The sequence below is a fragment of the Lampris incognitus genome, chromosome 8 (genome assembly GCF_029633865.1).
Source record: "Lampris incognitus isolate fLamInc1 chromosome 8, fLamInc1.hap2, whole genome shotgun sequence".
In the NCBI taxonomy this organism is placed as follows: domain Eukaryota; kingdom Metazoa; phylum Chordata; class Actinopteri; order Lampriformes; family Lampridae; genus Lampris; species Lampris incognitus.
The window spans coordinates 51744892-51760199 of NC_079218.1; the positions used below are offsets into that span (position 1 = coordinate 51744892).

General features: G+C 46.3%; 1 protein-coding gene across 1 annotated transcript; it reads right to left on the reverse strand.

Annotated features, from left to right (window-relative positions):
- Window positions 1-1376: 1376 nt before the first annotated feature.
- Window positions 1377-14854, reverse strand: slc12a9 (solute carrier family 12 member 9). The gene is made up of 14 exons (XM_056285233.1): window positions 14812-14854; window positions 11182-11436; window positions 10900-11034; window positions 10630-10767; window positions 10144-10431; window positions 9910-10017; window positions 7445-7556; window positions 7161-7318; window positions 6789-6871; window positions 6572-6696; window positions 6281-6473; window positions 6000-6174; window positions 2322-2468; window positions 1377-2233 (listed from the first exon to the last, which is right to left on the reverse strand). Exons 2-14 carry the CDS (start codon window positions 11333-11335, stop codon window positions 1377-1379), a joined length of 2673 nt encoding a protein of 890 aa, XP_056141208.1. The 5' UTR covers window positions 11336-11436; window positions 14812-14854.
- Window positions 14855-15308: the final 454 nt, after the last annotated feature.

The following is a 15308-nucleotide window of genomic DNA, read 5'->3' on the forward strand; positions in this document are numbered from 1 at the left end:
CGAAACGCACACATTCACACCTAGGGACAATTTAGTTCGGCCGATTCACCTGACCTACATGTCTTTGGACTGTGGGAGGAAACCGGAGCCCCCAGACGAAACTCACGCAGACACGGGGAGAACATGCAAACTCCACACAGAGGACAACCCGGGACGACCCCCAAGGTTGGACTACCCCGGGGCTCGAACCCAGGACCTTCTTGCTGTGAGGCGACCGTGCGAATCACTGCGCCGCCGTGCCTCCTCCTGGAAAGTGACATTTGCACTTGAATTCCAATTTCACCAGAGACTCGAGTTGCACGGCCATAAATAGGATATGAAACTGATCTGGGACCAGATTCAAAGAGGCCGAAACTGGAACTTGAAAGTGACTTTCCATCTGCTTCCATGTTTACACTGCCCTATAAAACAGACGTGTATTACCACTGAGGAAAAGGTCAGAATCTGGTCAGATTTGAGGTGTAGTCTGAACATGGCCTCACAAAGGTACTTATCCCCTGATCAGCTGCTGAAAGTGCAAAAATCCAAGATTCCCTACGTTTACACATTCGGCAGCCGTAAGTGTTACCTCGCATTCTACTGATCGAGTATTCAAATGTGCAAATCTTTACAGCAGTAATATTTCCCTTTATGATGTACAGAACATGGAAAACCACACACTCAACAGCAACAGAACGTGTGTTGATACTGATGTATAGAAAAAAAAAAACAATTTCGCTGGGAAAAAAGTTACGGCTTTCTTTGGTCCAGGGCTCTAGGCAGTCCACCATAGATAAAGCGGAAAAAAACAAAACATGGAAAGGAATGCAGACAGCAGAAAAGCGGTAACGTGCATTAAGACAAGATCCCGAAATCTACGAATACATCCTTCGACCATTAACGCTCGACCGACACAACCCCATACATAAAGGTTTTCGATCAGAAGTCAAACACACGACTTCCATTTCTGCCCCGTGTGCAGAGGCAGACACAACGTTAACTCTGGCCCCAAAATATCGCAGAAGCAAATATTTGTTCCCCATCTGTAAGCTGCTCATATCATGCAGAAGTTACGCGGCCAGGTCAGACACATGGAAATGACTGGAAAACTTCCTGTTTAAACAAATAACACATAAATAGTACACAATGCACTTCACACTGGACTTTTCCTGTGTTTGAGTGAACTGAGTGGGTACCAAAACTTATATCCAATGATATACAGACATGAGGACTCGCTATGCTACATTCTTAGCATCCATTTTCAGTGTACTGTAAAATTGCAGATGTGGTGAAAGTACGCCCTCACCCAGAGAACACATGTCTGAATGTACTGTATGAAATTAAACTGCGTAACATAACCTAAAAAATGACCAATCATCAGCCGAAGCCATGTACGCTCACAGATCAGTGCACGTCACCGGGGTGATGCCGTGAATCAAGAGCGTGGGGCCTAAATCCTGCGTCACCATTTCCAGCTGCTCCAAATACTGCTGCGACTGGCTGGAATGAGCCGGAGGCCGAGGTAAATAAAGGAAACGGACAGCGGCCTGGGAGCTGTGCTCCATCAGCAGGCAGTTCACTGCCGACAGGAACTCCTTAGACAGAGCCTGGGTTGGCTTCGCCGGGCCCTCTTCTTCCTGCGGCTGATTCAGTCCACGCGTATGATACTGCACCACAGAATCCCATGGCACTACCTCTATCGAAGCCCTGATCCTCAGCTTCCTTAGCAGCTCACGAAAGGTCTCCTCGTCAACCACCCAGCCCTGGTCATTGGACTCGGTCTCCACATTCAGGAAGATTCTCATTTTTGCGTTGCGCCATCTGCTGGACATGTTAAGCACGCACGCCATCTGCAGAAGGAAAAGGCTACATACGTCCACATAGTCCCGGCTGGCTGGCTGCAACAGGTTGAATGGCCACACGTCAATGGTCCGCTCTGATCCATCGGTGTTGCTATGCTTTTCCTCCCCCTCTAACTGGAAGAAGTAGCGGCCCAGGCACACATTCTTGCACATCTTAACTGCATCAGAGATTATTCCCACATACTCCTCTGGCGTGAGCCAGCGATGGCTTTCCACATATCGCACTGGGGGGAAATGAGCTTGCAGTGAAGGCAGGTCGATCCCAAAACTGTATTCCCCGTCATTACTGTTCCCCATTGATGACTCAAAGAATGCAGAATCTTGTAAGAAATAGTCCTCAGGAGTACAGCTGTCGTAGAAACCCAGGACCAGGGTGTTGGGCTTCATCCCACCTTAAAGGGAAAAACAGAAAGGAGTGAAGAGCGACATTACACGTGAATCAGATGATGGGAGGATAGGGTAGGAGAAATTAGTGCTCACCTAGGCCAGTGATCCGCAGGAGGTGCTGCGTTCCCTGCCTGACTGAAGGGGACAGGGTCAGGTCTACGAAGGCCTTTACCCCCAGCTTATCGACGAGACTCAGCCAGAAGTTGTACTGCTGTTGAACTGGGTCCGACGGCAGCGTGTCTAAAACGCAGAAACGGGAGATAGGTTACAACACGTTTTCATGAATAAAAGCAAAAACTGAAAGCTTTTCGTGACATCTTGGATACGGCATGTGGCTCCGTGACAAATATGCAAGATTGAACAAAAGGACCCGGCATTCTGCCTGATTTTAACCACAGTGCAGCGATTACTCCTTTATTATAAGTAATCGCTGCACTTTGCTCAAGTGTGAAGTGTAACCCAAACAATAACTGTGGATAAGAAAGTGATGCAGGGGAAAGAAGCAGTTGGCGAGGAAGGAAGGCTGACAGACTGACTTTCTGTCATGGGGGTCAACAGGCTGTACCGGCCAGCAGGCAGGGGTGCATATGTGGATGAGCGTTCAACTGCAGTTATCCCCAACAGGCACGTCGTCCTGCAGTGTTCACAGGTGGAGCGTCATGACTGACTGTATCACGAGCTGACGTTGTGACTCAGATGGAAATACTCAGCATGTCTGTGAAAACATGCCAGGCTGTATAGCAAGGCAAAAGCTGAAGTAAAATGAGTAGAGATGTGTTCAACCAGGCCACACAAGAGCAGCTCGATTTGCCAGCCATGACCTACATGCCGTACCTAACCCCAGCCATGACCTATATGTGGTTCAAATCCCTGTGTTACCTCCGGCTTGGTCGGGCGTCCCTACAGACACAATTGGCCGTGTCTGCGGGTGGGAACCCGGATGTGGGCATGTGTCCTAGTCGCTGAACCAGCGCCTCCTCTGGTCGGTCATGGCGCCTGTTCGAGGGGGGGCGGGGGAACTGGGGGGAATAGCGTAATCCTCCCACGCGCTACGTCCCCCCTGGTGAAACTCCTCACTGTCAGGTGAAAAGAAGCGGCTGGCGACGCCACATGTATCACAGGAGACATGTGGTAGTCTGCAGCCCTCCCCTGATCGGCAGAGGGGGTGGAGCAGAGACCAGGAGAGTGGGGTAATTGGCCAAGTACAATTCGGAGAAAAATCCAAAAGAAATAAAAATACATATAAAAAAATTGCTTTCGTATTTTGCTTTTACTTGTGGCAACATATCGGTGTGCATACACTGGAAAACAACTATGTGCGTGCGTTGCACATCAGCAGGTTTGATGGTGTCACCTGCATGTCGTATAGGCACGGGTTTTGTTCCACAGTTGTTCTTCATGGTAAATAACATCACTGAGCCCAAAAAACAACTTCATGGAGAGAGATCTCTGAAGACTGTATATACGTATATAAGTATATGTACATATACTGGAGGACATCCAGCAAGGCCTGGTAGAAGGGACCAGGAAGAGAGGGAGACCGAGAAACAAGCTGAGTAAACAACATCAGAGAATGGCTACAGATGAGCGTAGTGGAGGCGGGGAGAGCTGGGATGGATAAGGAACGGTGGAAGAGACTTGTTGAGGCATCAGCTGTGCTCTTACGACCTCCATAGGTTACGGAATTTATGATGATGATGACGACGACATATATTGGTAATTTCCTTTTTATACGTTGAATCACTGGTTGGAAGTACGACATGCATAAAGGCAGTTATTGCCAAGGCAATAAATAGGCAATGAAAAAATGGTCCACTTTTGCATACAATGTGCTAAAAACTATGTAATTTGGGTATATTAGTTTGTAAAATTTTATCTCAAAATGTTTACAGTGATATTTTTTCCCTTGACAAGGCCTGCCATCCGCCAAATCTGTGTAGCATTCAAACTGCATAATTGAGGAGGAAACACGCTACTGACCTGGTTCTTAAAAAGTGGCATTCGAGTCAGGTCAGCCTTAGCTGCTACCATTAGGACAGTAGATGGTACTATCTGCACCTGTTTCTACTTCCTCGTAGATTTGCCTCTTCAGGCAAAGCTAGGGGACGGTAACTCCGAATTCAAATCCAAGAAGGCGCTGACAGCAGGGTGCTCGATGGTGTTTGAGGCAGAAGAGCCCAACAGGATCATGAGCCCTATCGAACCAACGGCACAAACACCAGATGGTATGCAGAGGAACCACTCTGTTGGTCACTGGTTGGCATCAGTTGACAAGTAAGCTGTCACTGCGGGGCAACCTCTTTATCTACTGAGCCCGCTGCACTACAGTGTACCGCTTAGGAATGGGTTCTGAGGTCCAGAGAGACCGTTCGGTAGGGGTACGACACTGACGTGTCTTAACTACTGTGCGAGGCGTGATGTGAGGAGAGCTCGATGGGAAAGGCATTTGCGAGGAGAGCTTGTCTAACAACCATCTGGGACAAATGCGGACGATATTGTCACTCTAATGCGGGCCTGATGGCCCACAGGCGTGCTTGTCGAGCTTAAACTGCATCACAGCCATCATCGTTTCAATGGACTGCCAAAGAAAAGAAGAAAAAGTGGCATGCTACCCGCTAAAATGTGTCCAGCAGTGAGGCCTCATGTTATTTACCCAGCAAATTGCAGATGAACCCAGTGGCGAGATGAGTCGTGTGGCTGGCTAGTGTGATGTGGACAAAGAATATTGTATCAAACCTCAGATTTTCCTCAGTGTTTTCTGACAATGTGCTGCTAGCTCCGACAAGTATATATACTTGTCGGAGCTAGCAGACTTACAGCCAGCATGAAATGCACACGTCAGGATGTGAGGAACTCTCCCACAGCTCACACACCTTTTTTTTTTAACCCCGCCCCCCCTTTTCTCCCCAATTGTATCCGGCCAATTACCCCACTCTTCCGAGCCGTCCCGGTCGCTGCTCCACTCCCTCTGCCGATCTGGGTGGAGAGGGCTGCGGACTACCACATGTCTCCTCCGATACATGCAGAGTCGCCAGCCGCTTCTTTTCACCCGACAGTGAGGAGCTTCGCCGGGGGGGGTGCGTAGCGCCTGGGATGATCATGCTATTCCCCCCAGTTCCCCCTCCCCCTGGAACAGGCGCCCCAACCGACCAGAGGAGGCGCTAGTGCAGCGACCAGGACACACACCCACATCCGGCTTCCTACCCGCAGACACGGCTAATTGTGTATGTAGGGACGCCCGATCAAGCCGGAGGTAACGCAGGGTTTCGAACAGGCGATCCCTGTGTTGGTAGGCAACGAAATAGACCGCTACGCTACCCGGACACCTCACAGCTCACACATCTCCACTGTTTAAAACTTCAACAATGCTGTAGTGAATTAAAGTGAACCGGACCAAAACAAGATGCAAAAAAAAAAAGAAAATTGCGTCATATTGCAGCAAATTCACCAAAACCCAGCCTGATCTTTCCTTCACAGTCACGCTGCATACTGCTGCCTACGTACTGTAAAATCTAAGGGTGGCCTGCAATCAGGTTCATTTGCAAGTGACATTGGCTAGCAGTGTGGTTTGGACTACACCACTTCAGAACCAGGCATTACAAGTGGACCTTTTGCAGAAGAAAGAAAAACACCTGAGAGCCGGTGTCTGAACCGAAGTAACTGGCAGCAGAGGGCATTCTATGTGTAGCTGGGAGAGTGATCATCATCACAAAGAGTTCACAGATAAGAATCTTAATTCAATACTGCTGGCTGAGATGACCAGAATATTACCCAGATCCCCCAGCTGCACGTGGCCCAACACAAACAGCCCTCCTTTCTTCAGCTGGTTGACAAAGAGGATGAGCTGACAGGAGGAGCGAGGGTTGGCCACCATCAGCAACACCTGCGGCCTCCAGAACTTCACGTGGTCTTTCCTCACGTCCAGCATCAGCAGGTACTTACGCACCTGAACCACAGTGGAGAGAGCAACGAACTGCCATCAGTTATGGGTTAATTAATGTGTGTGTGTGTGTGTGTGTGTGTGTGTGTGTGTGTGGTGCATGATTAGACACCTGATGGAAGATGAGGGCCTGGCTGATGTAGCCCCAGCTGCTGGTGGGTGCTCTGTAGTGGAGGAAAAGAAGCAACAGCAAGAGGAAGATGATGCTGGCTGAGGAGTACACCGGGTTGATGACAAACATCATCACCAGACAGCTCACGATCCCCAGCAGACACGTGTGCCAGGAGAAGACCTGGAAGGTGGGTCTGTTGACGACAACAAGAGAAAGGAGAAGAGACTTGATTTACTTTGAAGGCGTTAAAGTGGACAAGCATCAAAAAACCATTACAGTTTAAAGGGTTACCTGAAGTTTGGTGCTGACGCCCACTCAAGAGCTAGACAGGCCAGATCAACAGCAGCGTAGGCAAGCAGGTAGAAAACGGTCACCAGCCCAGCTATCGCGTTGAGCTGGCCAGCAAACACCACACACTGCAACACAGACCCACCAAAAACATTGGCCACTGTTGTTATGTTCTGTATACCGAAAATACATTATTAGATTCCCAGTGGTGCATCCACACCTGTGCCAAACCCCATGTGTACAGCACCGCCACCCACGGATTACCAGAGTTCGACTTGACTGTAGCAGGTGTCAACAGAAAACCTGTATAAAAAAAATTTCAGAAGATAAAATAATAATAATAATAATAATAATAATAATAATAATAATATGACGAGTACTGTCAATCAAGTGACATCTGCCCTATAGTGCCTCAGGTCCATAGTTTGGACCCGGCTCTACAGGATGTAAAACAGGAAACACAAAAGAAATAATAATAATAATTATAATCATTACATTTATGTAGCGCTTCTCAAGGCACCCAAAATATTCAACATTATAATAAAAAGTGTTTTTTCAAACTGTTACAGTTAGTAGCCATCTCAGTATTTACCGAAGAGTTGATCCAGTGCCAGAGCGTGGAGGATACGCGACGCCCCAATCATCGAGCTCATGGCAGCTGACAGAGAGGCACAGTATATCCCGATAGTGACAAACGGCGGCCAGATGTTAATGCGCTGGAAGAACCCATAATCCTGAATCAAAAGGGCCCTTTGGGAAAATAAACAAATAACTGCACTGTTGGGTCTTAACAACAAATAATAATAAGAATAAAAAAGACACTGAATTTGAAAACATAAGACAGTTTAGACAACTTGAACATCAGTCCTTTCAGACCTGTCACAGGTGAAGCTGACCAGGAAGAAGAGGAGGATATAGACTGTGAAGGTGTAACACACTGCTATGATGGTGCCTTTAGGAATGGAAATACTAGGGGTCCTCAGCTCCCCTTCGGAGACAGAACAGAAACAGTAGAATTAACACAGATCCTCATATACATAGTGAAACACAACAATCTCCATACACAGCAAAAACAAGGAAACAGACCTTACCTTTTTCAGAAATTAAGAATAGGTAATTGGTTTTCTACAGTGCACAGAACATCTCCATGTCCCCAAACAGAAACACATTTTTCCAAGTTTGAAATCATTTTGAAATATGTGGACTCAATTTTTAGCCAAGCAGCCACTAGACCCCTGAACATGAGTGTAGCATCCGTGGACCCTGTGTTTTTCATTTTGTTTCTTCTACTATGCCAAATGCTAATTTTTGCCTGACCGATCAGAAAATTAACCAAGGTGACACATCTGCACTGTGCTGCCATCTACCTAGGACCAAAGACAAACAGGCTGTCTTCAAAAACCTCTCCTAAACCTGTGAGCCACTGCTGCAGTACAGAGAAAAGAGGGTTCAATCTGGGACATCTGAGTCATAAGTGTTGTAGAGTTTCTTCCTCATTACAGAAAGAGCAGTGACTCCCTGCTCTCGGATCCATATGTGCCACATGTCTGTCCATAGCCACAGCCCCATGTACCACCCTCAACTGTAGATCTGCAGTGCATTTCTCTATGGGGGGTTTGAACAGGGATCTTCAGCTGGTTTTGGGAGATGAATCTGGTGTCATCACACTCAACCACCTCAACTCCTGTACACCAGCTAGTGATGTTCTGTTGAGAACCTTTACAGTGACTGCATGCAAGGCCTTCTTAAATGTTCTTGAGAAGTCCTGTAGTTCTGGTGTTTTAAGACAGAATGGCCCGTTTCATTTCCTCATGCTCCTCCACTGCAGCACGTATGCACAAAGACAGAAAAACAGGCCGCAAAACTGGCTGATCCACTCCACACTCTGCCCCGAGTGCCTCTGAGGAAACAAGGAAGTGCACTGATCACTTCCTCCAACAGCCTCTCCGTTAGACAAAGAGGTTTAAAACCAGTCTCTTGACTCAAAATGCTATTTTAGTAAGTCAAGCTCTTGTGAGGGATCTCCATACACTGACGAAGCTGAGCATCCTACAGTGTATCAGCAGGTTATAGAACAGGGGTTCCTCCCCTACACTGCCATAGTTCTGGGAGTAGTCTCTCTTGGCATTTAAGACTGTTCCACAAGCTTGGAGGGCAGCTTGATAGAAAGGGGTCATAGTGAACTCCATGCCAGCTAGTTCCATAAGAAACAAGTGTTTGTCATAATTCAGGTTCATAATCCTACAGAGCAACACAAAAGCTGTATCACTCCAGAGCTGTTGTTTGTGATATATTAGTCACTGCACAGTTTGAAGGCAAAACGCTGTGATGTGACTGCGGAGGTCAATCAGGCCCTGGCCTCCTTCTAACACTGGTAGGAACAATACAGCAGATTTGGTCAAGTGAAAACCTCCCCAGAAGACGTTCACCAGTCTCTTCTGTACTTTTCTTATCAGCGTGTCTGGAGGTTCTACCACTGTAAACCGGTGCCAGAACACAGAGGCAATCAATTTATTAACAATCAAGACTTCCCCTATAGGACAACTGAGGCTGGATCAAAGTCCATCTATCGGGCACTGATCTTTTCAACTAAACCCTCCCAGTTCTTGCTCAGAAAGTAGTTACTGCCCAGAAAGACACCTAAGCATTTTATCCATTCTGTGTTCCACTGCAGTCCAGCTGGTAATGTTGGCTTCTCTTTATTGTTCCATTCCCCAAGTAAGAAGCCCTCAGATTTTGACCAATTGACTTTTGCAGAAGAAGCTTGTTTGTATAAGAACAATTTCTGCTTGTGAATTTTAACATCACTTTGACTCATTATGAAAACTGTGACATCGTCAGCATATGCTGATAAACTAACTGAATTAGTGATGGTCTCTGAAAAGGTTAGCCCTGACAGAGCCTGCCTGAGCTGAATTAAAAGAGGCTCGATGGCCTGGGAATGCAGCAGTCCAGATAAGGGACAACCTCATCTTATACCTCTCTGAACAGAGACAGGTTGGCTGAGTCCACTGCCTACCTTTAACAGAACACTGGCTCCAGAATACAACAACTTGATAACTTGAAACTAGTAGCTACACAATATAAGATATGATGCTGTTAGCTATGTGTAATGGAGTTAGAGACAAAAGTTTAAATCTGCTTTACCCTGGAACAATTATTGTCTTCCTCCTAATTATGACTCAAATAGCTTGACGTGTATTACTAGTTGTGCCCATGATCCATGGTTCATGATTCATGGGCTGGAGAACGGGACAGGACTCACTCCCTCATGCCAAAGAAGTCAAAATGACACCTATGTCACAAAGCTATCTTATCATATTGAGTCAACAATATTTTACCTGACATGTTGGCCCCCGCCATGATCCCAGTGCAGCTGGTGAACATGACGGCAAACACAGTGGCAAACGACATGACCGTGTTCGTGCTGTAGTCTAGAGAGTACCCAGCTGAGGATGGGAAAAAAGAAGAACAAAACTGATATACTGATAGCGGTAAATTTATCAGTATACTCAGGCTTCACTTGGAAAGCACTTTCATGTCCCCACACCACAACATCTTTCCCCAGTACTCACATCCCAGATTGTTTCTCAGTGTGGTGGCGCTGAAGCCTGTGTAGCTGACATTGTAATGGTGGGTCTGATTGCCAGGTCCCTGGTGGGTGATGATAAAGTCGCGGGACTTAACGGCCAGGGGACTGATGAAAATGGACAGCAAAGTAATGTTGACCACGAGTAGGATGAGGAAAGCTGTGCTGGCATAGATATGGGCCCCCACCAGACACACCAGTAGGCATAACAGTAGGACCACCGAGGCGTACAATACTGTATACCAGTAACTCTGAGGGAGAACCCGCCATCCCTCTGCAACACCCGACTCTAAAACAGAATAAACACAGACCACAGGCATAAAATACAGTAACGGAGAAGAAGTATTTCATAACTGGGGCATGGTTGCATGATGATGATGTTGGAGGAGACAATGGTAAGAAATAATCAATTGCTAATAGAACCAGAACTTGAATAAGAAAGATCATAAGAATGACATTTCTCCAGGCTTACCAGGATCCACGCCAAATATGTCAAGTATGGCCTCCACAAGTCCAAGCACATACACTCCACATGCGCACACCTTGGCCAAGAAGAACATTAGACCAATGCTCCCTCCAAACTCCGGACCCAGTGACCTGCTTATCATGTCTGATCAAACGTTGTTGAGTTATGTTTCCGTAAAGAAGGCGAAATTAGTTGCAAGATGAGTTAAAAGCTGATTTACAGCAACAGTTGTCTACGGTACCAGTGTAAAACAAGTTCCAAAGACTGTAAGGATACAATAGGCTCCTCCTCCCTGTATAGCGCCATTGGTGGAGATGGCACAGATGGACAGTATGGTGAGAGAGACAATTGTGTAGGCCACAACTAACATCAGAAGGCCTTGCAAGAGTCCTGCATGACCAACAACAAACCCTGCAGAGGAGATTATATCACTGTTAACGTCAAAGTAAAATCAGTTTCATTTCAGGGTACAAATACAAAAACTTTTTCCAGGGTTAAGATCCACTATGCCATTCAGTTTTTAAACATCACCTATAGCTCCAAACCTTCCCCACTCACCCGTTCTCAGGAAGAGCACGATGCTGAACATGGACAGGATGGTAGGCACCATCACCCCAAAAAATGTGTTCAGTTTTCGGGGTGCTTCATTGGGAGCCCGGGTCTCTGAACCCGATTCATGGGGTACCTCTGCCCCCATGCCACAAGTCGACATGCCAACGGTCACGCCACACACCCCAGGGGCAAGCAAGGGTGTGTGTTCATTCGACATGGTCCTTTAACACGGTGTTGCTCCTTAAAATGACTTTATGTACCCTGTGAAAAACAAATCAGTGAAGGCAGGTGTGAAACAACAAATAATGTGTGTAAGATGCAGAATTCAGTGGGACAAAAGTCCAACGTGCCGGTTTGCTGCTGCTCTGTAGCGACAGTGACTGCGTTTACATGCACAGTGAAGTGGGGCTACGGATATAGCTCGATAGGCCCTGTAACTGGACTACTGTCGTTGTCCCAGTATACAAGAACCAGGGGAGAATTGATTTATTGACGGAAGTATGTTCGACCCCGGTATGGTAGGTGACGATATGCCCCCTTTCAGCTGGTTGCTACTGGACAGCGGGAACTATGGATCCTGCGCAGAACACCTAGGCCAGGTTGGGGCCGACTGAAGCATATACATGCCAGAGTAAATCCACCCCCAACCGCATCATCTAGGCGTGTTAGTCCCACTTCCAGAAATTCATTTAGTACGCTTTCAGTCAGACCAACATGTTTACATGTATGTTAGAAGTCCAGTTTGAGTCGCATTAACACAATAAATCCACTTTTTCTAACATCATGTAAACGTAGTGAGTGTTTAACTGGAACAGAGCACATTTGTGTTTGTCATTTCAATCAGCTTCTAACAAGTGTGTATGCATTTCCTAGTGCGGTGAAAATTTGCAAACATTTACAGCATTGTAAACTTGAACTACATTTGTTTAATTTCAGACACTTTCAAAAGATGGCGATGAGTGTGTAGGATGTGTGTGTGTGTGTGTGTGTTGATGATTTTATATATATATATATATATATATATATTACAGCATAAAACAGGCTTGTACTGTCTCATAAACAATTTACTTGAATCATTGGATTATATATATATATATATAGATATATATATATATAGATAGATGTAGGGAAAAAACCTATAATACATAGCAGTACATATGTATATACATATATATATTAGCATTAGTGTGTGTGTGTGTGTGTATGTGTGTGTGATTGCCTTACTAATACGGCCAGCCTCAGATAAGCTGGTCATTATTTGCTTTTCAGGGCCGCATTTTGAGTAGTGGACGATTCTCACGTCGACAAATTTATCAAGAAACATTTTCAAGTTTCCTCATGCAGCTCTGATTAAATCCTGACCCCCGTCACTTAGCAATATGAGCGACAACAAATCACAGCACTCAGGACAATCACATTCAATCGATCATGTCAGCCACGATCACATCACAGCCTGCCAGGGACAGTCAGTCAGTGCAAAGTGCAAGGCCAGACTCCGCTAGCCTGGCTCCTGCATTTGTTAACGCAAGAATCTGCTCTGTGTGTGTGTGTGTGTGGACACAGTATTAACACTACACAGAGAACCTTTAAGCTCTGTGCAGACACAGGGCTTCTTACATGGTGGTAAAAATGACCTGCACACATTTCTCCAGTATTCTTGGCTGGACATGAAGCTGCGTTGGAAGCCCTGCTCGGGACATCCTAAATGTTCATTTAAGATCATTTCCTGAACATTGACAATGAATTACTAGTCCAGTTAGTCATGCCGCCATGCTGAAGTTCCTCAATTTCTTTGTCAAAGCTGAAACGAGTCTGCTTGATTGATGCAGTGAAGAAGTCACTGTAACAGCCCGTGTGAAGAGGCTACGTAGAGCCACAGGTCAATGCCAACAAGCCACACAGAGAAGCTGTCTGAACTCCTCCTCTGCAGACACCACAGCTTCACCTCTATTGCCAACGGTCCATCAGAAATACTTGAAGAAGCTGAAAATGACATTTCATTTTGTGAAAGTTGGTTATGGGCGGGCGAAAGCCAAGAAAAGCTTTTGATACGGACTCTGAATCAACGAGAGCAGTCCTAGACCAAGAGGAAAATCAAGCAATTACTGTGAAAGAGGAAACACTCTCACCTGCTTCAATAACGAGGTTATTGCGATCGATAGTGGTCGAAAATATGTGCATGGATTCTCCTACTATCATGATTATGACGACTCGTCAATGGTTCTCGACTTTTAAACGGATGCTCGGCCCTTTGTTAGGTCATCATCAAGTCTATACATAGTCAAAGGAAGGTCAGTTAGTCTAGAATTGTAATCTTCTGGACACCTAACCTTCAGTAATTGTGATTTGAAGTTTTGTGTTTGTATTATTTGTAAGTGGCTGTCACAGCTAGAAAAGTGCTATATAAAATGCAACTTGACAGATAGATAGATAGATAGATAGATAGATAGATAGATAGATAGATAGATAGATAGAGAGAGATATAGACAGATAGAGAGAGAGATATATAGAGAGAGAGATAGAGAGATATAGACAGATAGACAGAGATATAGATAGATAGATAGATAGATAGATAGATAGATAGATAGATAGATAGATAGATAGATAGATAGATAGATAGATAGATAGATAGATCGATAGATAGATAGATAGCGAGAGAGAAAGATAGAGATAGATAGATAGATAGATAGATAGATAGATAGATAGATAGATAGATAGATAGATAGATAGATAGAGAGAGAGAGATATAGACAGATAGAGATATATAGAGAGAGAGATAGAGAGAGATATAGACAGATAGAGAGAGAGAGAGAGAGAGAGAGATAGCGAGAGAGAAAGACAGATAGATAGATAGATAGATGGATAGATAGATAGATAGATAGATAGATAGATAGATAGAGAGAGAGAGAGATAGACAGACAGATAGATAGATAGATGGACAAACTGTAAACATAAGTTTGCAAACAATGTTCACTGTAGGTATGCAAATCTGTGGTAACCAAATGATGATAAACAGTACCAGGCTTGGCGAAAATAAGTACTGAGCAGCACGTGTTGTGTTTGTGGCTCTGTCAGTATGATGTTGTCTCGTGCAGTAACGTGCAGTAACGTGAAGTAACGTGCCGTAACGTGCCGTAACGTGCAGTAACGTGCAGTCATTTGTTTTGGGGGTGCCCGGCTTCCATCTCCCGATGTTGTTGTTAACAGCACGAGTCCTACTGAACAAACTGGACAAATCAAACTGCTGTTGGTGGTGATGGAGGCCCCCTGCCGCACTTTAAGACACCCCATACAGATTGCCTACGTGATCGCCTGCTAACACTTCGCAAGCAAAACTGACTCGGGACGACGGCACTCAAGCCCTGTTCTAGCAGAAAGGGTCCTTGGTGAGGCTAGCTAGAAGTCCCGCTGCTGCCGCCCTACTCGTGCTCGAGCTTTGGTGAGGAAACAAACAGCCCACGTCCACCAGTCCGCGGTTATTTCTACGACCACGTCGCGAGTATTTTGGCTTGATCCCTCAGAGAGGATGCTGCCAGATGTTCGGAGTGGTCCAGAATCTTCTGGATTCACTCTGCAGACCACCCCGGCACCGCCCGGCGCGGCGGATACCCACGGTAGCCTTACATGTGAACTCACCTCGATCCCCGGCCAGCCTCGCATACTTCCGCGTTGGGAACAGTTGCAGTTGACGCCGGTGAACACCAAGTTGAGCTCGTGAGATTGCGAGAACGGCTCTTCGGGATGAGCCGTGACAGAGCGGAACGCGCAGTAGAGCCGAGCCAACCTGGACGTCGCGCGAACTTGCGGATACGAAATGAGGTGGCACGCGCCGTTCCCTCATGATTTGAACGATGTCACGGTTTCGCCGCAGCTGCTCATGTGACTGCCGGGGATGGGCGGGTTCACAACACCGCGGACATGTTGACAAGCAGCAGCACGTCCTCACCAGACACAGCAAAACACCCAAACCGCGGGCCTTACCTTTCCTCCTACCCGCCCAAATGGTTAGGGTTATGGTGTCAGATCGTTTAGACCTGTAAAGCAGAAGGGTCGGCTGCAGCCTGCAGTACGAGTACAAGACACGCCCACTCCCATCACTTGATCACTTGCCCGTAACCTCGACCTCCTAACCT

Bases quoted from the DNA above. Each gene is read 5' to 3' on its own strand.
- slc12a9 (XM_056285233.1), bottom strand. From the start codon at position 11,335: ATGTCGACTTGTGGCATGGGGGCAGAGGTACCCCATGAATCGGGTTCA. The intron at 7,557-9,909 runs GTAAAATATTGT...CTGTCTCCGAAG, and splicing joins GGCGGGGGCCAACATGTCAG to GGGAGCTGAGGACCCCTAGT. The intron at 7,319-7,444 runs GTCTGAAAGGAC...ATTTTCCCAAAG, and splicing joins GTCAGCTTCACCTGTGACAG to GGCCCTTTTGATTCAGGATT.